This window comes from Acipenser ruthenus, chromosome 18 (genome assembly GCF_902713425.1).
Source record: "Acipenser ruthenus chromosome 18, fAciRut3.2 maternal haplotype, whole genome shotgun sequence".
NCBI lineage: Eukaryota > Metazoa > Chordata > Actinopteri > Acipenseriformes > Acipenseridae > Acipenser > Acipenser ruthenus.
In genome coordinates, this window is record NC_081206.1 from 28,330,000 (window position 1) to 28,355,670 (window position 25,671).

At 38.4% G+C, this 25,671-nt stretch overlaps 3 protein-coding genes across 7 annotated transcripts in view; 2 read left to right on the forward strand and 1 right to left on the reverse strand.

Annotated features, from left to right (window-relative positions):
* The first annotated feature begins 477 nt into the window (after nt 1-477).
* Nucleotides 478-18,918, forward strand: LOC117962631 (heme transporter FLVCR2-like). Of its 2 annotated transcripts, XM_058991831.1 has the most exons (11): nt 478-1,863; nt 4,520-4,661; nt 8,728-8,868; nt 9,913-9,980; nt 10,779-10,882; nt 13,839-13,946; nt 14,862-14,967; nt 15,178-15,289; nt 15,791-15,846; nt 16,644-16,745; nt 17,859-17,917. In XM_058991831.1, exons 1-10 carry the CDS (start codon nt 1,276-1,278, stop codon nt 16,710-16,712), a joined length of 1,494 nt encoding a protein of 497 aa, XP_058847814.1. In that variant the 5' UTR covers nt 478-1,275; the 3' UTR covers nt 16,713-16,745; nt 17,859-17,917. The 2 variants fall into 2 exon arrangements, with proteins under 2 accessions (XP_058847814.1, XP_058847815.1); XM_058991832.1 differs by lacking the exon at nt 16,644-16,745 and having other exon boundaries at nt 17,859-18,918.
* A 155-nt stretch (nt 18,919-19,073) lies between these two features.
* On the reverse strand, nt 19,074-21,872 carry LOC117962263 (ergosterol biosynthetic protein 28 homolog). Its single transcript, XM_058991836.1, has 5 exons — nt 21,707-21,872; nt 20,682-20,843; nt 20,486-20,576; nt 19,967-20,085; nt 19,074-19,561 (listed from the first exon to the last, which is right to left on the reverse strand). The coding sequence occupies exons 2-5, from the start codon at nt 20,812-20,814 to the stop codon at nt 19,473-19,475; spliced, it is 432 nt and encodes a 143-aa protein (XP_058847819.1). The 5' UTR covers nt 20,815-20,843; nt 21,707-21,872; the 3' UTR covers nt 19,074-19,472.
* Nucleotides 21,873-22,008: 136 nt separating this feature from the next.
* The window catches only part of LOC117424546 (tubulin polyglutamylase TTLL5-like), a 51,381-nt gene continuing 47,718 nt past the window's right edge, over nt 22,009-25,671 (forward strand). Inside the window, exons 1-5 of one of the 4 annotated variants that reach the window (XM_058991830.1) lie at nt 22,009-22,235; nt 22,786-22,939; nt 23,686-23,876; nt 24,778-24,884; nt 25,194-25,276. In XM_058991830.1, the coding sequence (XP_058847813.1) occupies nt 23,815-23,876; nt 24,778-24,884; nt 25,194-25,276 (252 nt within the window). In that variant the 5' untranslated portion in view covers nt 22,009-22,235; nt 22,786-22,939; nt 23,686-23,814. The remainder of the gene's footprint in view (nt 22,236-22,785; nt 22,940-23,685; nt 23,877-24,777; nt 24,885-25,193; nt 25,277-25,671) is intronic. The other 3 variants (XM_058991829.1, XM_058991827.1, XM_058991828.1) reach the window with 3 other exon arrangements.

A 25,671-nucleotide genomic window follows, 5' to 3' on the forward strand; every position in this document is an offset into this window, starting at 1 on the left:
AGTAAAGCGGCCCAGAATTTGCGACGTAAATGAAAACAGGGGCAGTCTATATGTAAAACTGTGATTACATTAGAGATAAACTAATGTATCCTGTAAGAAAACTGCAATAGCGTATATGTTTTATATTAAAATATATCGCAAAAACGATTATAGATATATGCTACTTGAAAGAAAAAAGTACACCACCACAGAAAGCCAATTCTTACATTCGTGCATAACATGATAATTTATATAAAGTAATTCCTCATAGTTTGTAATATCAGTACAGTGTAATACCACATTATATTTTAATGGTAAGGTTGTGGAAAGCAGATCACTCTCTCTATCTGATCACAATGTTAAAAATGCCTGCACGCTTTTCCACTCGTGTGACGACATATTCATGTGACAGACATGGACCAATCAAAACGCGAGACTGTTATGCGGTTCCATCCCAAAAACCGGTCCTGTGTGATACCTCATTGCAATGATCTGCACTACAGCTCCGCCCTGCTGGTGGAAGGCGGAGTTTAGACTGTCGTACCACGTGGGTTAGATTTACTCAGTTTTGCCGGTGTTGGAATGCGGTATAAAACAGACTGGAAAAGGGTTGGAAGGGGAGACGAGAAGTATCACTGTGGTGATTGTTTATGTTTTCGTATTTGAGAAAGTTTAAATATAGGACCAAAACGGAAACTTTTAAAAAAAATCAATCCAGGTCGAGTTTAGGAGAAAGAGGGCCTTCCGAACCAGACGACTTTCACAAGTGGAAATTAGTTTTGAAGAAGTTGACTTAGTTTTGAAGAAGTTGAAGTTGTGTTTTTTTTTTACACCATGTTTTATTCGTTGTTCGTTTATTACAGTAAATGAGATGCAGGTAGCAAACATTTGGCAAAACGTGTGAGCTAACGCAGTGTATTCAAGGTTTTTTTTTTAGTTTTTTTAAAAAAATTTATTTAACAAACCTCATGTTCTGTATATTTCAGTATTGATGAGTCTGAAGAGCCAAGCAATAGCTTACGCACATACAGGGATTTCCGCTGAAATGAGAACATATAAGCGCATGCACAAAATAGTCGTGAGCGTTAAGAGAGTCTGAAAACGAAAGTTTTTATTTTGACTCGTATAAGCGTTGAACATAAAAAGAAAAACTACACTTAAGAACGCTCTACGTGGTACCATATCATAACACAAACTGCGTCCCGTGACCATTGTACTTAAGCAAAGTGACATTCCAAGGGTCGCAAGTAGCTTTGCTAGTACAGTGTAAACGCTTTGTGAAACCTAGCCTACGCAATGCCCGAGAAGATCACATATTCAGAAGGTCAGCTGATAGAAAATCAGGATTGTGAGAGTCTGGAAGATATGAAAATATCGAAACCCGTAAACGCTGAAATCGCCCCAGAGACGCAGGAATTAGCAAATGGGAGTGAACAGGCGCCGACCACTCAGCTTTACAAGAGACGCTGGGTCATACTCTTTCTCTTCAGCGCCTATTCAATGTGCAACTCATTTCAATGGATTCAGTACGGGATCATTAATAACATATTTATGAAGTTTTACAACGTAACCTCGTTTACCATAGACTGGATGTCCATGATCTATATGTGCACCTATATCCCCTTGATATTCCCAGTGACTTGGCTGTTGGATAAAAAGGGTCTGCGAGTCATAGCGGTGCTAGGGTCCGGTTTGAACTGTGTAGGGGCATGGATCAAGACAGGCAGCGTCAGACCGGATCTCTTCGGCGTCACGTTCTTCGGGCAGTTTGTGTGTTCGGCGGCCCAGGTGTTCATCCTTGGAATGCCGTCTCGGATCGCATCTGTGTGGTTTGGGTCTGAAGAGGTGTCCACCGCTTGTTCCATCGCTGTCTTTGGGAACCAGGTATAGTATGCTATGTGTTTAGTTTTATTAAATGGTTACAGTTCCACTTTTAGACTGCGTGAATGTTTAAAGGAGTTTTTTTTTTACTCCATATTTTGTTCATTCACTTTTCTGTTAAATTCCAGCAAAAGTTGGTGCATAGCAGTTTGATCCAGTCCTGATTTTACTATGAGTTTGAGACACACCTGCCTGAGCTTTTTTTTTTTTTTTTTTTTTTTTAAAACCTGCACACAGTGGCTAATCAAGCACATATTCAAACCCTGGTAAATGAATCAGTAAGCCTATTTACACACAAGTGTGTGCTATTGCAGGTGTGATTAAATAATCCGTGTGTATTCTCAACCTGTTCTGTGGTTTCCAGTGTGTTGTAGGAGCTGAGCAAATGTAACACACAGCTCCTCTTAATTCATTTAGTGCAACATCTTGGGACTGGATGGCACAGTGTGTTTGCCCTTTGATAACAGCTGCTTTTGTCTGATCTAGACTTGCATCCGGTTAGGTGGGAAACACAAATAAAAACATGGAAGGATTTGGTGTCTTGATGATAAAAAAAAATATAGATATTTATAAATGTATACATGTTTTTTGTTAAATGTTTAACTAGTTTTATTGTGTATGAATAGCTTATCTCTGGAGATATATATGAGATTGGTAACACTGTGAAAGTGGACAATGTGATTTTTTTTTTTCTGGAAGGTGAACAATTTGAGGTTAATTTACAAAGGTTTTGTAATTTGTTTCATATATTGGGTTTGCATGAAAAGAGACTGGCTGGAAAAAGTGTTCAAGCTTAAAGAAGGCAAACTCAGGAATAATCAGTAGACTTCAATTTAAAACAGTTGACGGACAATCTGATGAAAAGCCCTTTTGTTACCGAACAGGCTGGACAGACCACTCGCCTGTGAGTGCAGGTGAGAATAGATTGGATCTGTGGTTTTCTAGCCTAAAGGTGATTTTGCAAAATGCCTTCATTTGAAACTTTTAAATTTGTATAAAGTTATCTAATCTCTGTAAAGATAATGGGACAGCTATTTGCAGCACAATAACTCATTTTAAGTTATCTCAAAAAGCACCAGTTATCCACAGATAAAATGAGCTGGAATTGTTTCTGTTAAGCCCAGTCATGCGTGATCTGTAAGACAAGCAAACCAGTGGTTTAGGAGAAGAAAACACAAAGAACAATGTGCCAGGAACACAGAATTGAAAGTGCTCACTTGCAATTACCATTGACAGTCATGTGATTGTCCTATTAATGTGTCTAGGGGATTGTAAAAGATTAACTGTGAGTGCATGGATTCGTACAGTTGAATACAAGTGCATAGACGCTGCATCCATAGGAAGATTTTTCACTATGATCTTAGTTTTGTCTTCAGCCTAATTTTGCATGTGCAAATCTTTTCCAGTTTCCCAAAAGTTTGGGGGCGGGAGGGTCCTAGTAAAGGACTGGAACAGTGTTGAGCTGGTCGTTCTGTAGACTTGGTCATATGGGTGTCATTTTCTGTGTTTTATAATATTCCAGCCACTGTATACTATACTGCTGGAGTTTAGACAGAGTAGACGTATAGTGTTATTGCCTAGGTTAATAACACATTTGACAAAAAAAAATATGGATGTAAAGAACTTTTAAATTGTATTTTTATAAAAACTAAAACCATGCCTTTGTTTTCCTAGACTAAAACAAACTAAAGAAATGACTTTGAATCCAGATAGTATGATAAAACTCAAGGCCACAGCTGTTTGTGAAATTCCTTCAAATGAGACTATTGACAAAGCCTTGAGTCCAATCTAGTAGCAACAGCAGCAGCCTGCAGACGCCCTGGCAGCGTGGTCTCTGGACCCCTTGTACCAATCCGGGCAGTGACATAGTTTGAGGGAACAGGCCAAACAGCTGAGGCCTGTAACCTGAGGAAATGGAGTCGCGTACACTTTTATAAAACCCTCGACTGGTTTCTACAGCAAGACAATTTAAATGACTTTATTGACTCCGTGCTTCATGTAATAAAACACAGCAAAGGTCAGAACAGACGGTTTGGTTGGATTGAAGATATACCAATACATTGCATCTAAGATGTGCTTGTTAAGACCACTGTTCCCAAAATAATCCTGCAGTACGAACGATGACCTCAACTGGTGGCATTGTCCCCACTTCCTAAGTTGGTATGTTGAATTTGGCTAGCTGTGCTGGTGTGAAGAGCTGTGCATCACAGCTGTATTCACACAGAGGACGTGTATGGAGCCTGCAGGTGTTTCCACTCATGGCTGAGTGCATGAATATACTGCACTGCTCAGTAGGTTGCAAGTTATTGCAGTAATAGTTTTATCCACTCTGGAACATTTACTGTATAAACCTCCACCTTTCAATGCCAGCAAGTGAGTAATGGACCTGTAGGTTTAGGCTAAGTGTGAGGTATTGGCATGCCTTTTACCTTCTGTTCTTGAATTACATTACAGACTTGTGGAAAATACATATATTTGTCAGTAGGTTTAAAGCACATTTTTTATTAAGTCTTGTAGGTGTGTGAAGAAAGTATGAAGCAGTTTATTTTCCTGCATCAAGTTTTGTATCTCCTTTGACTACGGGAATGGCCTAACAGGCAAAACAGGTTAATTTGGCAATAAATCTGTTTCTCTTGTTCCTCTCTCTGTTTCACCGCAGCTGGGGATTGCTGTTGGGTTCCTCATTCCTCCTCTGCTTGTTCCCAACTTGGATGACTTTGATGAGCTTGCACACCATGTCAGCATCATGTTCTATGGGACTGCCGCCATGGCAACTCTGCTGTTCATCCTTGTCATTTTCGGTAAGCGATTCATTAGATTTTTTTATAACTCAAAGGGGTTTGGACATCACATGATGTAGGTTTCAGGGTAGACTCTTTGGTTGCCGTATTAGGGAGGGAGAAAGTGTTATTGGTAGACAAATACCCCTTTACCACTGGTATATCCGAGCCGTGAGGGCCCCAGGTGGTTTTCCGCTGGCTATTTGTCGATCCGAGCGAGATCCAAACCGCGGTTTAGTTTAAGAACGTTTCTGACAGAATTTCTGTTGATTTCACCCGTCGTTGCATTCCAGTTGTACTCGGTGATAAATTAAAAACACAACCATAACCTGTGGATCCGCCGTTCTCAACTCAAATACGACGCCTCTTCGTACTGCACCATCTACATGCAGTATGTTTGTGCAGTGCTTGTTGCGTCACGCTGGTTGCATGGCTCGGGCTCTGCAGTGGAAAGACAATCAGGCTCCTTGTCCCTGGGGTGGAGTGTGGTGCGTATGCAAATACACAAAGGCACTGTATTTGGTGTCCATGACAACACAACACAAGGTACCCCACAGTCCCGTTCACCACAACGCTGCTGTTTCACCCAGGTGCTAGTGCCCTGTTCCCTGGTAGGCTCGTCGTGGCACTGTTCTCCCACCCATCCAAAAGAGCTCCACTCCCAGCGTCCATGCTCCACTACTCCCTGGAACCCTGGGTTAAAAAAAAGTCTGGTGTAAAGAACACAACACAGCGTTCCCCAGTCTGTCTCCCCAAGCACATTTCCCTGCGGATCAACACAGTTCCCTTCTATGCTCCAAGCCACACCCCCAGCAATCCTCCACGACTAGCCGATTGTGTCCATGGAAAAACACTGGCTTTGCTGAATGTGCAACTTGAAACTCCTGTGTGATTGCCCTTCCCAAGATGGTCGCCACAAGCTGTATGTCCCATCTTGGTGAGGACCTGATTGCTCTAGTGTCAGCAGCTGTTGGGATGCCAGGTTTTACCCCACCTTATTACCTTCACCCTGCTACACTGCTCCTAAGCCACACTGGGATGACTCGGTTGTACAGTGGAAAAGAACAGTAGTTCTACGAAGAACTGTTCTCGCATGATCCTGCAGCGATAATAAAAAATATATTGGTAAAATGTAAAGCAGTAAAGATTTATTTTTCTCCTGTGAATGAAGTACAGTATTACAATATAGTGTGGCAATGCTATCTTCTGTAGATGAAGGCAATGCTAAGCTGGAACGCATTGTTTTTTTAATGTTTTTTTTAACTAATAAAGTGCTTTTTGATGTGTGAGTTGCAGGGTTTTCATTACTTTGTTTATTTTTTTTATACCCCTTCTATAGAGCAGGTACCTTAAGACCGCTAATGCCACGTTTTTATTTTCAATTTTAAATAGATATAAAGAAGTTTGAAGAAGCTGCCCGGCTTGAATCCTGTAGTGTGCCTCAGTCAGCGTATGTGTTGCCTAGTTACTGATTCTCATTTTAACCCTTTGCGGTCCTATGTCGGACCTGGTCCGACATTGCAATTTTCCCTTTCAAGTCCAATGTCGGACCCTGTCCGACATCATCAAAAAGACCTCTAGTCTCTAGTCGTTTTTTCTCCAGAAAAAGCCGAGAAAACCATTCAATGACCGAGTGAGAATGATAGGAGCCGAGAGAAGCCGAAAAAATAAATAAATAAATACATTTTTAAAAAAGGGGCGTATCTCATAGATAACACGGACATAAACAAACAAGATAGCTGCTTCTCCATCCAGCGCTCAAAGAATATCAGACATTTGCAGAGCTTTTTTTAGATGTTATAGTAATAAAATAATGGATCGCATTATTGAGGAGTTTGGTGATAAAATGAGTGATCAGGAGATGATTTATCGGTATGCACTACTATGAAGAGGTATGTGAAAAATACAATGAACAATGGGTGGGGCGGGGCTGGAGATGCAGTACTGAGTGTCCTGTTGATGTGCAGTGCCTTTTAAACCTGTTTTACTGTGAAAAAAAATACTTTTAAACAGCGCGTATAAAATAAATTGCGCGTGTGAAAATAAATTGAACCTGAATAAGTGGACCGTTAAGGGTTAAACATGTGCCAGTGGGGGGTGTGTCTGGCATTTGCCCTTGCTGTTTTCTGATTGGGAGAGAACAGAGGGCGGCATGTGCTCTGCTAGCTTTGACTTTGACTTGGCGAACGCAGGACCATTGATCTCTACCACCGACCCAACCCACGGTTACACATTGACACCCGCTGGAATCATCTTACTACTTCTAAAAATACACCAGTCTGTTTAGAGAGCTCTCATTAACAGCCATGAAAACACAGAAACTCTGTGTGAAAGGGGTTTCCGAAGTGACATTGCCCATATTAGAAATAAAAAAACAGGGCTGTGTTGCAACTGCTTCATAGAGTAAAGCTTTTATCTATGAACCAGGGGAAATGTCTTCATTTTTTGATAAAAGAAAATGTACGAAACTTACTGCTTGTCAGGCTTGTCTTTGCACTGTCAAATCACCAAAGCATTTCAACATTGTATTTGTTTCTTTTTAAATACAAAGTTCCAAGTGTACGAGCTGCTTAGCTCGTACTCCAAGCTACATAGTAACCATAAACGAATAAATTAAGATGTGTTTAGTAAGGTCAACATAAAACTGTTGCAACATGATTTTTTTCTCAACCTATTACAACACTTTTCTAATGCAAGACACATTAGACTGATCCATGCACAAGCCAAAGAGATGGTCTACTTGACCTGGTTTCCTTGTATACATTCTAACTTATGATTTTAAGAGCTTTTAAAATTATGGATGGATCAGTACTGTACATAATGACTTGTTTTACCACATAATAATAAACCTGCAATCTTCTGACAGCCCAATGTTTTTCTGGGACAAAGAACAATCAGGCTCTATGTATAGCTGTTAGAGACTGGAGGGCTGCTATGCACGATACTGCCCTGTGAATGCAGTCAAAAAGCTGTCATCTACAAGACCTGTTCTCCCAACACGCACTAAACAATGTCCAGCTGTCTGTTACAGCCATTTCCTTTGTATAGATTTTTCTTGTTTTGATGAATCAGTGTTTGACTGCGTGAAGATGAGTGGGAACTTTGACCCAGTGAGGAAATGAACCCCAATTTGGACTTTGTATTTTAATTGTCCAACTTGTATTTATGTGCTAGGCCCTTGGGATGGGAGTGCCAGATTCATTTCTGCTTCCAACCTGTAAGTAAAGGTTAGCGGTCTGCTTCTGTGCTGTGTTGCTGTACAGTGTGACGACAGGGTGACTGTTTTATGATCGACTGAACTTTACTCTTGTGGTGCAAACTAAAAAAGCCTTGCCCCAGTGGCAGCTAATGGTCTCTGTTCACAAAGCATTCACTTGCTTGTTTTAAAACGTTTTTTTTTATATGCAGTACTCTCCCAACTCATGTCTATTTCTTATGCTGTGTGGGCTTTGCATTTGACGGTTCTTTGCATTTGATATATTCACGCTGTACACGCTGGTCTACAAAAGTTTGGGCTAACAGACAGGGAAGACTGGTAGGACCAGCTTTGTATTCAACTTTGTCTTCATCTATAATTCTTCCACTGTCCCACCTCATGTATATATACTGTACCGGTCATGCCACTCAAAGCCAGGCTTTGGTTTTATTGACAAAAACACTGGTGTCTAGTTTTGAAATTGTTGGACAATTGGTGCCCATCCACGTTCAGTCTGTGGTCTACGGTTTTACTGGATTACTTTAGATTGCCCTGTTTAAAGTGCTTAAACTGGCAGTCGCAATTATGGTGTGCAGGATTACCGCTCTCCTTGGAGAATGTATTATTATTATTATTCTCTTGCTGAATGTGTCTTATGTAACATATAATGGCTACCACTGTGCCTGTAAGGTTATTATTTCGCCTCTTCTAATGTAGCTTTCTCTAGGCGCGTCAAAGAAATTGATCTGCTGCTGTTGCTTGAAAGAAAAGCCCAGTGTTTGAGGCATTTGTGTTGCTGCTGTTATGAGCACAGATGGTCTGCACGTCCTGTCCAGGGTGTCGTTCTTGCTGAAGTTTCTTTTGTAATTTTCTTCCCTGTCATTTCCTCAGTTTTCCAGGAACAGCCCACGCTCCCCCCCAGCAAAGCCAAGGCAGCTATCCAGGCCATCCCCAGTGAGCAGTACTCCTACCTGCAGTCCATCCTGAAGCTCATCAGGAATCCCCCCTTCATCCTGCTCATCGTCACATACGGTACGCCAGCACAGCACTGGCACCCCTTTACTACCGGGGACACTGTTCAACTTCCAGGGAACTGTGGAGCGTGTAACCGATTAAATATATCCAATTACAGGGATGGCAATAAGACTCCCTTTGCATAGCGGTTTCACCCGTTCTAGGTTTGAATACATGCTCGATTGGCAACAGTGTATAAGTAAGAAGCTCAGATGACGGTTGGATCAAACTGCTGTGCAATGGGATTTCCATCCCTGAATTAGCTTGACACAGCATACCAATACTGGGATATTAATGGCTTGCTGCATTGTCTCCTCTAAATGTTAAGGTAATGATGAAAATACCTGAAGAGTCCATATTTGCTGTCGTAAGTGCTGCACAGTCCACGTGAATACATTTCGTACAATTGAGTCCTTCGCTTTAACGTGACCAAAGAGTGTGTAAGGTAATGTAGGTCAGTTATTCCAGTGTTAAGTGTGGGTGTCCGGATTAGCATGAACATAATCCAAGCACTTAACCACTAACACTGACTCCTTTGTACAGCACATTCCACCAGTAAGATGTCATCTGAAGGTCACTAGTTTCCTGAGGAAAGTTTTCTATTTTATATGATTAATATTCCTTTAGGTCAAACCCTTTGGACTCGGGGTCTGTCTGTCAACAGCAGGACTGTCATGTAATCAGTAAATATCCAAAAAATGTCCTGAACGTTTAATGATGTGGATCGATTCCCAGCCAGCTATACAAGGTTGGACTGGATCTCCAGTCCGTTCAAAGAAGTTTGTCAAAAGAATAAATTGGAGTCTTTAAATGGAATGTTTAGCTTCGACAGGAAAGAAATAGCTGCAGAATGTTCTAGATTTAGACATTTAAAAAGCTCGGAATGAGCAGGTTAAATGGACAGCACTGATCCTCAATATGTTCATCACTGTATGCTTGCTGCATTCCCCTGGTACCAGGGTGTGCTGTTGATTAGAGAAGTATGGCCCTCTACTTCCCCTCTATATACACACAGCACATTCAAATAATGAATTATCTGTAACCAGACTTCTTTCGTTGCAGGTATTAATACGGGTTGCTTTTATGCTGTATCAACACTACTGAACAAGATGATTATAGCGCACTACCCAGTACGTACAATCCCGTGGATATTTTACACTTTCCAAAGGTTACAAATAGCATCACAAACCAGAGCTGCAGTGCTTTCTCTGCTCTGATTGGATAAATGGTTCCACACTTTAGAGTCTTGGTTTGGACATTCTATTGCATAAGTTCTTGAGAGTAACATTAGTTAGGAGTATGTCTGTCTTTACTGACGTACGTATGTCACATGGGCATAAGGTGGCTGTACAGAAAGTAATGGGGATGTACGTTTATGAGGCAGATGGCTTTAATTCTGTATTTAGGGCTGTGGCTGGATTTTCAATACATTAAGCCTGTATTGCTGAAGTTGTCTGGCAGGAAAATGTTATTGAAACAAAAGATCGAACATAAAGAATGAAGATTAAGTTTGAGCATGAATGGATGAGTAACGTATACTTCTTTTTAATAATTCTAATATAAAAAGAACATGATTCTGCTCATGTTGATGATCACCGCTGTTGAGAGGTTTTAATAAACAGGAAGCTGCCATCACTGCAGGAAATGTCACGTACAACTTCTATTTTAATCCAGGGCTTTCATCTTTCAACTCGGGGATACACTTTTTAAAATGTATTTATTAATTATATCTGTTAAATCATTAACTGAGGATAATGATCATTAAAGTGCAGCACTGCTAATGATATTTTTAGGTAGTATTTTCAGTGTAGCGTCTTACTACTATGAGTATTTCTAAAGCTATTTGCTCGAAGGTGCTTCTTTCCTTGGATAAATAGAAGCTAGTGCATTAAAACCTGAATGTCGTAACCTGATTTTTACATTTTCAGGGTGAAGAGATCAATGCAGGGAGAATTGGTCTCACGATTGTCCTTTCCGGAATGGTTGGGTCACTGATCTGTGGCATATGGCTTGATAAAACCAAAAGTTACAAGTAAGACTTGTTTTAAATTTTTTTAATGTATGTATTTTTTTTTTTTTATCTTATTCCTGTTTATTTAATATATAATTTTTCACAATAGTCTGGGACTGACAAACTGCTGAGACAGAAAACCAAACAGTAGGCTTCATTCTTAAAACATGTCTTTAGATGCACAGAATTAAGACACAGTATTTACTAATCTTTGGAAACACTGGTATTTGCTTTCTAATACAAAATAGTCGGCACTGTAAATGTTTATCATGTTACTATTTACTTCCCACCTCAGCAAATTATGTGCCGTTTAAAATGTTTACAGCAGCCTATCAAAAACATTAACCTCAAGATAAAACTATAATTACTAACAATAAAAATGATCTAAAGAGACTTCTTCCTTCGTTTTTATTTTGCAAGTAAGAAATGTATCCATTTCAAACACCGAAAACATATTCAACCAGCCGCTATTGCTGTTACTAAAATGCAGCCGTGGTAATAAATACAACAAAAACACTCAAAGTATGAGTATTGTGATGACTATTTATGTTTACCGGAGCATTTATACTTCTGAAAAATGCAGAAACACAAGATCATGAGCAGCACACAGCTCTCTCCTGACTTATGACATTACAGTGGGCATCCTGCAGGATCCTTCTGGCACCCTGCTGCTTGCCACAGCTTGTTGTATACAGGAGTCAATATAACAAGAAGGTCCAGGATACAGGTAGCAATATCTGACCTATCGCAAGATAACGCTGTCTTCCGTGGCTCAAGCTTCCTCTTTTGGACGAAGCAAAAGTTGCTGAGCTAGAACTGTTCCCAATCTAATAAGGAAGACCTTTTGTGGTGCAGTTTACTGTGTATTTACTGCAAGGTCAGATCTGAAACTGCTGAAGATTTTCTGTTTTTTTGTTTGCTTATGTGATCTGCAAAGCATTCCCACCACAGTTTCCGTTGGTTTCCGCTGTGCTTGGATTCATTACTTTGGTAAGTGTGCCCCCTGGTTTGCTCCAATGTCACGTGTATCTGCTGCAACTTTAACACACTTCCCCCAGAAAACAGCAATTCATCATTTTGATTAACTCTTAATGCACCAAGAAAACAAAATCCAAAAGGAGACCCATTATACAATACCCTCCAATACGCTTTGGCAGGGATGGAAATAAGACTTGCATTGCATACAGTTTGATCCATACCTGGTTTCAATTTGAGTTTAAGACACACCTGAGCTCCTTACCTATACACTGTGGCTGATGGAGCCCCTAGTAAAACCTGGAATGGGTGAAAATGCTGTGCAATAGGAGTCATATTTCCAACCCTGAGCCTTGGGAATTTGATGGAGGTTTGTGCATCTTTGGAGTATGTCAGGAGAAGAAACTGGTTAATGCTGCTACAAAAAGCAATGGTATACTAAACACCTTTCATTACAGTTCACTACAGGGTGAGAACATTAACATTCAAGTTACCCTAACGGCTAAATCTGCCTGCATATAATTACAATTCCCTACTTGAAATGTTTGAATTTTTATTTCCAAGGGAACTTGATTAAAAGTTTTAGTGGAAGCCTCTTTTGGTTCCCAGAGAGCTGAATGTCACATCGTATAGTCAAGTCATCCAAATAGAGTCTGACAGGCTTTATCTAAATGTCCTTTGGGATAAATCCTGAAGATATGTAGTGTGAAAACCTCTTTCAGAAATGCAGTGTTCTGTCCACATTGGACTTAACTGCGGATTATATAAAGTTTTATTTGGCCGTGTTTTGGAAATAAGTAGCGTGCAGTCAGCTTCAGGAACGGAGGATTTTGTTTGTCATAATGAACTAGTTGTGAATTTGTCCCTTATCAGATAATCCTCTTGAAACCACAAACGAGAATTGCCACAGCAGTTATTATACAGAACGGTGGATTCATAAAATATTTGATTTGCCCAGGATTAAACACAAAGGATTTAGCTGTTAAATGGAACATACCCTTAAAAAAAGAAAAAAATCCAGTATTGTAATAAAGTGTAGTACAATGCAGTATTCCAACTCAGTAACTTGTAATTGGTGTATAATATTGCAGCACTGTGTTATTACTGCAGATTTTCTATACCAAGGTAGTGCTGTAACTCCGTGTTCCGTAATCCTCTTCAGCTGTTTCTACATAGATGTTTACAGATACTTGCATACAGATTCTATTTACAATCCCTAAAGGTAATTTCAGATCCATGCTTTCTCTATGGAATTTTGACACTTATTTTTCAAATGACATTTTATAGGAAAGGCCCTCAAATACTTAACAACCCTCAATATGTATAAATGTTGTTTTTTTATTTTTTTAAACTGTTTGGAGCACTACGAGAGCACTGGAAACAAAAGAGAAATTTAAAAATAGGTTACCCGGTTTGACAGGTTGTGTACAAGCGACATGTGATGTTTTAGAGCTGTCCTCCCCTAGAATTGGATCAGACATGTGCATAGAATAACAAAGGGATTTGTTTAAACCTGTCTGTCCCAGTTGCTTCACAGGAATCAACACCACAGAAATGTCAATACTCCGAGCCAAGCATTTCAATAATGATCCCGCATGCAAATCACGCTGTCTTTGTTTTGCATACAGAAGTGCCTTGGTTTTATGATTTTAAGAGACCCAGTGAAGCTAATTTTCCTCTATAACCCTTACTGTGTTGACAGTCCTGAAAAGGAAGCAAAGCTCCTTTTATTGTTGCATGATCATCACTGTCTCACTGATGTTTGCTTGAGATGACTTGGTGCCACTTTGAATTCATTCCACTGCTATCTTTCTGGGCCAATGCTTTAGCCCTACACAGATGCAAATATTTTCCAGTAATTGTTTTTTTTTATACTAGTAATATCAGTTATTAAGACCTGCCACGGTTTAGATTCTTAAAGTAGATGTCACAGACAGTGTTTAATGTATACTGTAGTTCTGAGTAATGACTGTCGGTTTGTTTTTGTGTTTTTTCCCATCAGAATGACGACCCTGATCGTGTATGTTATGTCCCTTGTTGGAATGGTAGTCTATGCATTCACACTGAATCTGGGTCTATGGGTAGTGTTCATCACTGCTGGGTCACTGGGGTAAGTTTGTACTGGGCTTCAGCATAAATTTGGATGATTGACCAGTTGTTTTGATTGTCTTTAGGGCCATTTGCCTTTTCAATTTGATTATAAATGTAATTCCTTCAGAAGGCGGACACAACTCTCGTAGAGTTAAGTGATACTTTAAGTGTAGTGTAGGAGGAGGTAAATAGTCTGCATTGTAATAAACGATGAGGCCTGCAGAGTTGTTTATTTTAGAATTTGTAATGTTTACCTCGGAGTTCACTGCACTTAAAAACAAACCATCGCTATTATACATCATTACTATAGAAAAAAGACAGTCAAAAGTGTTTTGTTTACTTTCTGTTGCTTGTTACTTTCTCGGTTACCCGAATAAATCCTAGATATTTTTTTGCTTTTTACTTTGCTCTCTTCTGTTGTCTCCATGATTTCCAGCTTAAATTAGTTCCATTGGATACACTTCAGAAATTAAAAAGCTGTAGTGAATCTTGACGTATCCCATGGCAACGGAGCGACCTGGTTGGCATGGTGTATAATTAGATTTGGTTACACAGCTGTGGAAGGTTATTAAACTAATGAGGTTAAACCAGTCAGTAACAGTGTAAGCTTTCCTATTGAGCTCTAAACACTTAAAATGTAAAATTCGGTTTTAACAAAAAAAATAATAAATAGGAGCTATGTAACTGTATGTTGTCCAATTTTTAGGTTTTAAGAAAACTTTCTGTGAATTGAGCTTTAAAAACTGGTTTAGTTTGTCATGCCAACTTGTTTGACATATATTGTAGCTGTGATATGTAATATATTTTATTTAAGGAGCCAGTTGGCTCTTTTGAAGTGTACCTGGTGCTCCCTCCCATGGAGATTATGAGGTACTGCAGCATTGTGTCTTGTTGCATTCAAGCATGTGCCTCGTGTCTGGCTCTTGTTTTCCAGGTTCTTTATGACTGGGTACCTGCCCCTAGGCTTTGAGTTTGCTGTTGAACTGACCTACCCTGAATCAGAAGGTACCTCCTCAGGGCTCCTCAATATGGCTGCCCAGGTAACGTACAACTGAACAGCCCAAAACATTTACTCTCCTAGCAGAGCTTTTAATGACAGTGGTGGAGCATGAAAAACACTGTGTAATTCAAAATATCAAAATATTCAAATAACAGCCTGAATCTGAGTCAAATCCTCAGGCAGTAGATACTAAACCTTTACCTGCGCAGAATTCTAACGTGAAACCTCTCAACTTTTTTTTTTTAAACAGGTGTTTGGGATCATTTTTACCATAAGTCAGGGGAAAATCATCGACAATTTTGGGACTTTACCTGGAAACATTTTCCTCAGTGTTTTTCTTTTACTGGGCACTATTATGACAGGTAATACCTTACATGCTGTTAAATTACAGGAAGTCTGAATACTACACATCTCCATTGCTATACAGAACAGATATTTACTTGCATTAGTGCCAGTAATATGGAAATTGAACATAATAATTCCTATGGAAATTACTTGGTCTGAATTTGCTGGTATTCCCTATACCATACTTCAAAATAATACTTTAGGACTTTTTCCCACCTTGTTCATTTGGAAGTGCTAATCAATTTTTAGTGTTTGTGCTCAAATCTAAAAGATCTGAAACATCTGACAGTCAAAACTGAGGGTGGCAGGTGGGCCTGCAGTTTAATAGGAATGTGTTTGTTTTGGTAATAGCTCATTATATAATGCATTACAACAGAATAACTGTGTTTCATGCTGTTTCCCAAGGGAAATGTACAAAATGATTTTGGAGACCAATCCTTTAAAACTCCTTTCAAATCCTAACAGAACAGCCTCTTAAACAGCTTAAAATGTACATTTCACTCCTGTTTTTTCCCCAGGTTTTATAAAAGCAGATCTTCGCAGACAAAAGGCCAACCAGTCAGCTGGACCCACTGTAAGTAACTCCTAACCATTCAGCTCTCCAGCTCGTGCATGTTGCCTGCAGTGGGGGTATGCGATTGGATTTGGTTATGTTGGCATGCAGTCTTTTCTGAAGGTTAAGTGCATGTTCAGTTACTGGGTCAAAGTTACTGTAGTGAATCTGGAGTTTCTGCTGTAACTGTTGGTCTTGTTTCTCATGCTAAAGAAAACCCCTCTTGCTTGACCCCGGGACTGTGCTGAAGTGTTCATGCTTGTCCATCCACATGCTGTTGTCCTTCGCTTTTGTCTTTTCGAGTTCATCTTGTGAGCTTTAAATTGGTTTATCATGAACCTAATACAGTACATGATGTTTGGGAAGGAAACTTGTCTAAAGTGGGTGTTTTTTTACAAGCCCTCAGTTCTGTTCTGGTCAGGTGAGTTGTCGATCTGTTTTGTGTCTGTGTGATGAATCTTTTATAAGGAATCTCATGCAGACATTCGGAGCAGAGAGAACACCACACTGCCTTTGATTGTAACCCTGTCAATCCGCACCACCCCTGAAGACATTCTCACTAATGCTTTTTTAAAAATAATGACATTTCCAAATCTAATGAGAATAGCTTGCTCCTCAAACTGTTGCAGAGCACTATCAATGCATTGCAATGTACTATGTACTAACATTCTGCTTTGGCTTTTGCTGATTGGCTATATTTAATTAAATTGTATATTTTCTTGCACAAGGTATGCTTTACTTAAATTGCTCACCTTGCTAACTTAACTTCACATTAATTCCTGTGATCAATGCCCAAGTGACCCCTAGCTGTTGTTCAGTCCCTAGGGAGTAACTGCTCCAGGGATTATGGGGGGACTGCTGCAGCCGTGCCAACCTTGAATAAATGATAAACAAATCAAACAATCAAAAAGCACTGGAAGGTAGGATAACCCACCTGTAGCATGATCAAACACTATTCAATTTATAATTTCATTGAACAATTCATTCTTTGGCAGTCAATTTTATTTAATCAGCAATTCCTGATGGCTGATAATTATAACAGAGTGGAGGAGGTATCACTTCCTGGTATGCCCACTAATCATGTGCATGTCTAAAGTAGGATTTTTTTTCATTAGAAACACCAAACTGTTGGTCTGTCGTCTACCATTTATTATCTTGTAGTATTACTAAATTTCTTAAATGATTAACTATATAAAGGTGTGGATGGTAAGTTGCTCTGCTCTGAATGATAGTTCTGTAATATTATTTAATATAATTTGCAAATGAAAATGACTGCACAAATACTTGGTTGGTGCCAAATTTGATTTAATGTTTTTTTTTATTAATTGTGTTGATTTATGGTGTTCACATACTGAACCCACAGTCTTAGCCATGAATTAGAAAGTATTCCTGATTTATCATCCAAAAGCATTATTGATTAGTTATTGGGAGTGTGAAGATCCAGGGTAGCGACTTATAAAACCGTGTATAGAAAATATCCAAACATTGCATTTTTTGCCAAGGCAGTAATCAATGCTAAAGAACAACCCACTAAGTACCACCAATAACTTGTAATAAACCTCATAGATATTTTGTGTTGGTGCATGATCATGTTTGTATGCGTGTTGTTCTGTGAGGATGTTGAAAGTTGCAATACGTGAAAAACAGGACATGCCAGAAAAAAAGTTTCTTTTGAAAATGGTGTTGAGCAAAAAAACATGTTCATAATATTTTATGGGGGTTGGAAGTAAAAAAAAAAAAAAAAAAAAAAAACAAACAAATTAAAAAAACACGCTCTTAGTATTTTACGCTCCCCTTTCCCTGTCAGTTTTAGTCCCAACAGGCAAGACTGAAGATATTCCAGATGCTCTATCCAAGCCTGGACACGTTACTGGTGTTGGCAGTGTAATAGCAGGCGTTTCTCACCCCTGTATTTTACATTTAAAACATTGGTTCACACTCCTTAGGGAACGTTTCAAGTAAAGTTATAGAGTTGTTCTGCCTTACCACTGGGGTTTGTAATAACCACTCCATGTATTTTGCTTGTAATACAGAGACCGGAAGGTGATTTGCAAGATTCGGCCTCTTCTCCAGTGATCATAAAGGAAGAAAAGTTTTAGAGAGGGGGCATCTCATCTCGCACTACCCAGCCCTCCTCTAACTTACCTTCCTGGTGTCTTCACAGCATAGGGAAACTGGGAATGAGTTTATGGGGCCACAAAGCTGGTATTGAAAGATACTGCATTCTTTGCTAAATGTGTGTTGTCTTTGTTTACAGAATCCTGTGTTTTCTATCAAGGAATTCAAAATAGTATTTGCATACATACTATTATTCAGCATTAACAGTTGGGTTTTTACTGGAGCAATCTAGGTAAAGTACCTTGTTCAAGGGTACAGCAGCAGTGTCCCCTACCTGGGATTGAACCCACGAACCTCTAGTCAAGAGTCCAGAGCCCTAACCACTACTCCACACTGCTGCCCAGTTACTGTAACATCTCCACCTGGTTGCCAAAACTTGTAATTTATGGGGGTGGGATGGTTCGTGTTTCATATAAAAATCTAATCTGGATTTTTAAAAAACTTTTTTATACAAAAAGAAACAACTGTCCCTTTATACAATCCCAGATGGGCATACTGTACATGAATCATTCAGGTAATGATATTTATTTTAATAATGTACAATTTATTTTTATGCCAAATATTACTCTTTGGAAGTAGTTATAGTCCTGAGTGCAGAAACCAAGGTATTGATGGCACTACAAAGCAGCCTGTAAAGAGGACTACTATTGCTTTTTAAAGGGGAAATGAGCTCCCCAATAACCCAGTTGTGACGTTCATCTCCTTACATTTAATATTGTGTTTTCAGTCATTCCTGTTCCATTTACTGTGCTCCACACCTCATGCTGCTTTTAAGTTACCTTCCTGCAGATTAAATTATAAACCATTGATTAATAACACTAACCACATTATATATATATATATATATATATATATATATATATATATATATATATATATATATTATAATATTTTTTATAAAGTGTATTTTAATGTTTAATTGGGAGTCTGTAAATCTACTAATATTTATGGATATGGACAGAATAGTACTAGAATAAATTGGTAGTGCCAACACTGAAAACAGTCTGTGTGTCCAGTTGTCTTACGTGTATAATAAAATACAGTTCAGTGACTTTGGAAATATCAAAGTTTCCTAAATTTAAACTGAACCTTGAATTTATATTTGTTTAACTATTAAGTCACACACGAAACATATTTAACAGTTTATTTTTATGGATTTTATTTATTTATTTTTTTAAAAATGGTCTTGATTCTATTACGTACATATACCGGTAAACAATAAATCCAACATGCCCCTGGCTTGTGTATGTCACTGCAAGTAATAGTGTCCCGATTGTGTCCAACATGTACTCATGCACACACCACGTAGTAAGACAATAAACAACGTACCTCACCAGAAGGGAGAGGACATCGTCGAGTAAGATGCAAGCTTAAATACAAGGCGCCATCTAGAAACTTTGACATGCCAGGAGGTGTCAGCAGTAAGATTTGTTTCAAGTTAATACATATATATATATAGAGGTTAAGATGTGCACAGTAATTACATTTTTTCCTGAACCTTCTCCTGTCCATCCCCCCCTCCCAGACATTCAGTTTCTTTTTTTCTGACGGGCTCCCATCACTTCCTCTGGCTCTGCCACACACTGAAAACCAATCAGCATCCCACCGATAGAAACACCTGTCAACAGAAGAGAGTGGTAGCTGAATATCGCTGAGAGCTGTAAGCACCAGCGAGGTGGAATGCCTATTCCTTCACATGGGACATGTTGATATATCTTGAGAGAGTATACACAGGGCAGGTATGCTGTAACGTGGCCATTTAATAACTGCTGGGATAGTATACGAACAGGCAGAGGAGGCACCAGATGATGGGCAACTACATTCTAATACTAGCACCATGAGAGACAGGGGGTCTGTTACTGCATTAACTGCTCAAGAGTTGCATGCAGTTTGTCTGCAATACTTTTTGGGAGTACTAAGCGACTGGATAGCCACCCTGTATTACAAGTTGCATGCTGTAGTGATTTTAAAGGTTATGGTCATTGTACAGAGTCCTGGTAAATTCCACCTCGGTTCTACTTACTTGCTACTATTAGAGGTGCCATAACACCAATTGTCAGTGGAGCAGTTTTGTAAATAAACGCCTCGGACAGGAAATGACCAAGAGCCAGAACAAAGGTACCCAGTGTGATGTGATACAATCTGTAAGATATAAAAAATGTATAGGGTTATTAATTACAATAATACTCATTGTTTACACCAGCTCAACTTTAGCACTAAACAATACCAGTAATGCCCTTGTTGAAACCAAATATCCTTGGACCTGAGGTTAAACGGTTTCCCTGAAATAGTTGTGCTGATCTGAGTCTGTATTCATTATAAGCGAGGTTTTAGAAGTAAACACAAAGTAATCATATTGCTGGTTTGTGCCCAAATACTGCAGAAGTTAAATGAATAAGGTTATTTAAAGAAATTAAAAATAAAATAAAAATAAGAAAAGTAAATTCTCCCCAGTACACAAGTTTTTTTTTAGTTTTTTTATTTTGTATATCTATCTCTCTCTCTCCCCGGTACAATATTGAAATACAGAGTGCATTCATACGTTTTGTTCTGTATGTCCAATGCACAGGCACATCGAATGACAGAGGAGAGAAGGGTCCAGATTCCAAAGGTTCGAGCTTGAAGACCATTTACTGTACACACGCAAAAAAAAACAACAATGACAATAAGCATATACATTTGCTGTAAAATTCACAACAGACTTCCATTAGATTTTCTGGGGCTGAGAAAGTACTCACCAAACTCTGGCATTCCGGTGTATAGTTTCTCCGAGAGGAAGCTGTGATCGCGAAAACTCTGGACTGAATTTCCCAAGGCAATCACTGACACAATTACCAGCCAGCTGCGGAGCACATTAAGGAACCGACCCATTTCAGCACACGTCTGGTACCTACAAACCACTACAAAGGGGGGAAATACACATACAAATCACATATAATGTGTTTATTTATATTAAAAAAAGATTCCTTGAATGGCCATGTAGTTTAGTTGTTTATACAGTATGTCTCGGGTTTTGCATGATAAACTCACAGCACAAAATATTTGGCGCTCCATACACAGTTACAAATATGTGTTCTCTGTGCAATGTTGGTATAGTAATAAAGACACACTTGTAACCTCCTTTTACTGCATGTGGTGGCAGGAGCGTGTATATTCTGTCTCAGTTAGGTATTGCATGTAGCTTTGAAGTGGTGATGAAGCTAGCGATCCCTACAAGTAAAATCTGTAAACAAACTCGAATGCACTGTATAAGCAAGGTAGGACTAGAAACAGGGCTTGTTTTCTAGTAATAGTAATTTGCAGGCAGCATTGTCGATGAATGTAGCAGACAGATATTTCTGTGTGAAAATGTGCATGCTTTTTTGGAGACATCCCCTATTCAAGCAACCCGTCGTTTTTGTCATTGACAGTTCATTTGTCAATTGTTTCGTCCTTAATAAATCAGCGTAGCCTACACAGATTTATTATCTCTGGATTTGAAGAATAGTGGAATTCGCAATCGATATCCTCCAGTTCCTCTTGCCAAAACATATTCTACTGTGAACCCCTGTTAGAGACAGGTCGTATCACACGAAAAATACATATCTGAAAAAGAAACCGCAAATGCATTCATATCTTACTGTTTAAAAAAAAAAAGAAAAGAAAAGACACAACACCACAAATTACATGACTAAACCTGCACCGTGGATCTCATAAAAACGTTGCTAAAAAATAAGTAAAATAATTAGTATGCATTACAGAGTACATTAGATGAATATCCTACCTTAACAGCGTACCACCTCAGGTATTAATTGGCTATATTTGTAAAAACTTTTGTCAGAAATGCGACGAGTCCTTTGGCTGAAATGTTATTATTTCGTAAGGTTTAGTGTGATAGACACGTGTCATGGCTAATCATAGACGTCCAATGTAACACCACCAGGTCGTTAGGTGTACAAACGTCATTGTGGTACCGCCTTACTTGAAGTATTCCACCAGTCATTGGGTTGCTGCCTTCTTTAAGAAGACAAATCATTTTGAAGACCCGGCGCGTTGCTATGCGACGCGTTATGTACTACTCATAGCGGCGCATGCTCAGTATATTTAAACACTTATGTGTCTGACGTTATAGCAAAGCTACACATATTTAAAACTACCATGCGAAAATAACATAATGTATGCAATTGTGCAATAGCCACAAGTTATAGTATTATTATTATTATTTATTTATGTGACAGACGCCTTTATCCATATTAAAATAAAGCAGTTTATTTTCTGAAAGTTATTCTGGGATTCGTTTATTTGTTACAGATGTAAGTATTTCAATGTAAATATTTAATAATGTAAAAGTGATGCTGTACAACAGTACAAATGCAGATTCTGTCTAACTACATGTATAACTAAATGGAGGTTACGGGAATGTGGGTTCTACTACCAGACACAGTTAAACAAATCGCATATTTCCTACGCTTGACAAGATATGTAAATTAAACTCAAATGCACAGTTTAAAACTACAAATAAAATACATGTGTTTTTTTACTTTTATTGTCATCTTCATCAGGATATGTTTTTGAATTACAGGCAGAAGTTGTAAGCAGTAAAACTCGAAACGTCATGTTCGTAATAATAATAATAATAATAATAATAATAATAATAATAATAATAATAATAATACGGGTTTTCAATAATCTGTAAAGCCTCTTGTTCCATCCAAGTGATAAAGGAAACCGCTCTCCACATACGCAGCTACGCCAAATACTGTATTTAAAGTTGATGTTCCAGCGCGCAAGCGCAGATCACACACAATGACTTCTGTCTGTTATTTAACACACTACAACGTCACGTCTCTTTACGTTGCGCAGAGTCTTTTCGGGAAGCGCATGCTCTGTTTGTCGGGCACCCGTTGGTTGTTGTAGTTACAGCTGACAGCAAAACTGAACGGGGGATTAAGTTATTACATCATATAAATTCGGCGGAGACTCATTTATTTAAAGAATAAACAATGACGTGCGACAGGTAAATAATAATCTCGGTTCTTCGTGTATCTGTTCTGTTATTGTTTGTTAAAATACTGTCTGTATACAACGTAAAAGTAAAAAGCAACTACAGAGGCTAAGATGCATAAGGGTTAAACCCAATTGTACAGTGAATTTCTGTAAAGACTAGGAAAGAACTCGCCTAAAACAGAATTGACCTTAGCTTTATCAACGAAGCAAGTAAACCGCTACAAAATAAAAAACGACATGCAGACAAAGCATAGTTTGTAAAATGATAAGTACTGTGTAGTGTATGTTTAAGTGACATTTCAATGTATCGCATAATCCTACAAGTGTCTTGACTGTAATACGTTTGGTGTTATAAAACTAGTCCGTGAAAGGAGTTAACAGTCCCAAATGTTGCTAAATGATATAAAAAAATATACCAGATAAGATAAGCTTGGCTACACGATATTGTTTGTTATGCCTTGGGGGCCCAATTACTACAGTAACGGTGCAATATCAATTATATAAAATGTACTGCGTTGTGGTTTCAGTGAGATCTCGAATGCACTGTATAAGCAAGGTAGTATTGGTTTGTGTTTTGAATACAATCATTGGAAATTAATACCTGTATAGGACTTATTTACGTTATTTTATGAAATGTATAATATACAATAATTATGTGAATAGTTTTGAATGTAAAAACGTGCATTGATGTTTAAACAATACACTGACATCTAATAAAATAAACTCGATGGGTTTGATTTTCATTTACTTTTGCAGTGTAAAACAATAACTTGTTAAAGTGACCTGCCCTGACCTGACCTGGTTAGAGATGTCAACACTCAGAATGTGGAAAAGCTGACATAAAGCAGATTGCATCACCAGACAGTGCCCTGTTAAGTGTAGAAAATGCCAGCAGTGAGACGTGATAAAGATAATTCAGGGTCTTCCTCGGAAGAAGAGGACCCAGAGTAAGTAGATCTATGTATTGTGTGCACTATCCAGTACATGTGCTTCCTGTGATGAATTACTGTGCTTCACTCTTGTTGATTCAGTAAGAAAAGGGCTGCAGTTAAATAGCAGTTAAAATAATATTTTCTGGAAAGTTAATAATGTTGACTTCTAAAATGACAATACATTTAAGTATTGGTGTTTTCACATCTTTTTCTCAATACATTCATTTTGCTTTGTTGCATAAGACTGTCACTGATTGGGATTTTGTGCTAACAAATTGAGATAATTAATAGCCTGGCATATCTGTGCCTTGCAGTATATGATTGCAGTATATTTGACTAACCCCTATCTAAACTGAGCATCCCCATAAATTGAAGATATAAAGACCACCCTGCACGCAATAAGAAAGCAAAGTATTCTGAATTTGTTAAAAATATCTGAGACATTAAAGACATTCACAAACACTTCTAGTGTTTGTCAAAGAATTGTATACATTTATTTTAGTATTACTACAAATTCTACCATTGAGTGTTTTGTAGATATGTATATAAAATCGTGCATTTTGAAATGAACATGGTCGTTTTGGAAAGATTGAACCCTATCTTTATCAGATACAGTAAAAAGTAACTACACAGAACAATTCTCCTAAACATTTCTAGTGCAATAATTTCATAGGTTTCACAGGCCTCCATTAACACTAATCTTGGACTACCTTGCCTTAGGTAGCAGTGCAGATTGGGTTCTGTGAAACCAGTCATGTCACTTGTGTCTTATACTTACAGTATTGGGACATGCTAAAAGACGGCTTACTGGTCAGCTATTTCCTAGACCCATATAAAAAGGGGTTTAAAAAGTGAATACATTTCCATGTTAGTACTTTAAAAAGCAGTTTTAACAGGGTATGTTTTGTGTTTTTAGGGATCACCCTTGTATAGCGTGGAGTGGAATCAGCAAGAGAATCCCAGTCTTACTTTTCCAAGCAGAAGCAATTGTAACTAAAGATGTCAATGTCCGGTCCATCGGAGGTAAAAAGACCATGATTTTCTTTATGGAAACACACATAAGATGGCTACGTTTAAATGTTAATGTTTATGATTTATGTTATTTTATTTTACAAATAAAAATGAAAAAACAGATGTTAACATTTATTCTGTCAATAAAAAATGGCAAACTTACTTGTGGTAGGAATTTCTAATAAAAACTGTAATAAATATGAAAGGCAATTCTACTACATTAATTGACCTATTAATTTAAGGAGGGGTGAATTCTTATAAAAACTGTGTTTTATGAAAAGTGCGATATTTGTAACAGTGTGTCATTTTCATTTTCTCAAGAGCGGTATCATTTGGCCTACAAGATTGTTCGAACTGAGAGCCGTTTGGTTCGCAGTATTTTAACAGTTCATGGATTTCATGAGGTAATGTCTCCCCCCCCTACCTCCCCCAAGATCATCAGTTGATGTGTGGCATTTCTGGCAAATGGGATTTGGGCCATTGTCGACAGTAATGTGGCTGTTAGTAATTTTGGTTAACTGTGTTTAGGCATTCAATGTTGTTATTCTTAGGTATGCATACATTCAGGAAAACTCAACTGTTCTTTGACACTTTGTTGTTAATGACGCTTTTGTATTCAAAGCATTTTTTTATTTTGCATTGTAGTTTAGTAAAGAGTCGACTACAACCCCAAACACTGTTTTTTAAACTCAAACCTCTTTTTCTATAATAGACTTGCATGAGCAATTATCAATGGAAAAAGCCAGCTGTGAATAATCTGTTCATCAGTTTTAGATAAAATCAAAGCCAAAAAAAACCA

What these genes read in the sequence shown, in the direction of transcription:
- LOC117962631 (XM_058991831.1), top strand. Translation starts at nt 1,276, where the DNA reads ATGCCCGAGAAGATCACATATTCAGAAGGTCAGCTGATAGAAAATCAG. An exon ending in TCCTCAATATGGCTGCCCAG is followed by an intron (nt 14,968 to 15,177) that starts GTAACGTACAAC and finishes TTTTTTAAACAG; the next exon opens with GTGTTTGGGATCATTTTTAC. An exon ending in ACTGGGCACTATTATGACAG is followed by an intron (nt 15,290 to 15,790) that starts GTAATACCTTAC and finishes TTTTTTCCCCAG; the next exon opens with GTTTTATAAAAGCAGATCTT.
- LOC117962263 (XM_058991836.1), bottom strand. Translation starts at nt 20,814, where the DNA reads ATGGGTCGGTTCCTTAATGTGCTCCGCAGCTGGCTGGTAATTGTGTCA. An exon ending in CACCGGAATGCCAGAGTTTG is followed by an intron (nt 20,577 to 20,681) that starts GTGAGTACTTTC and finishes GCGTGTGTACAG; the next exon opens with TAAATGGTCTTCAAGCTCGA. An exon ending in GGCACCTCTAATAGTAGCAA is followed by an intron (nt 19,562 to 19,966) that starts GTAAGTAGAACC and finishes TTCTGTTGACAG; the next exon opens with GTGTTTCTATCGGTGGGATG.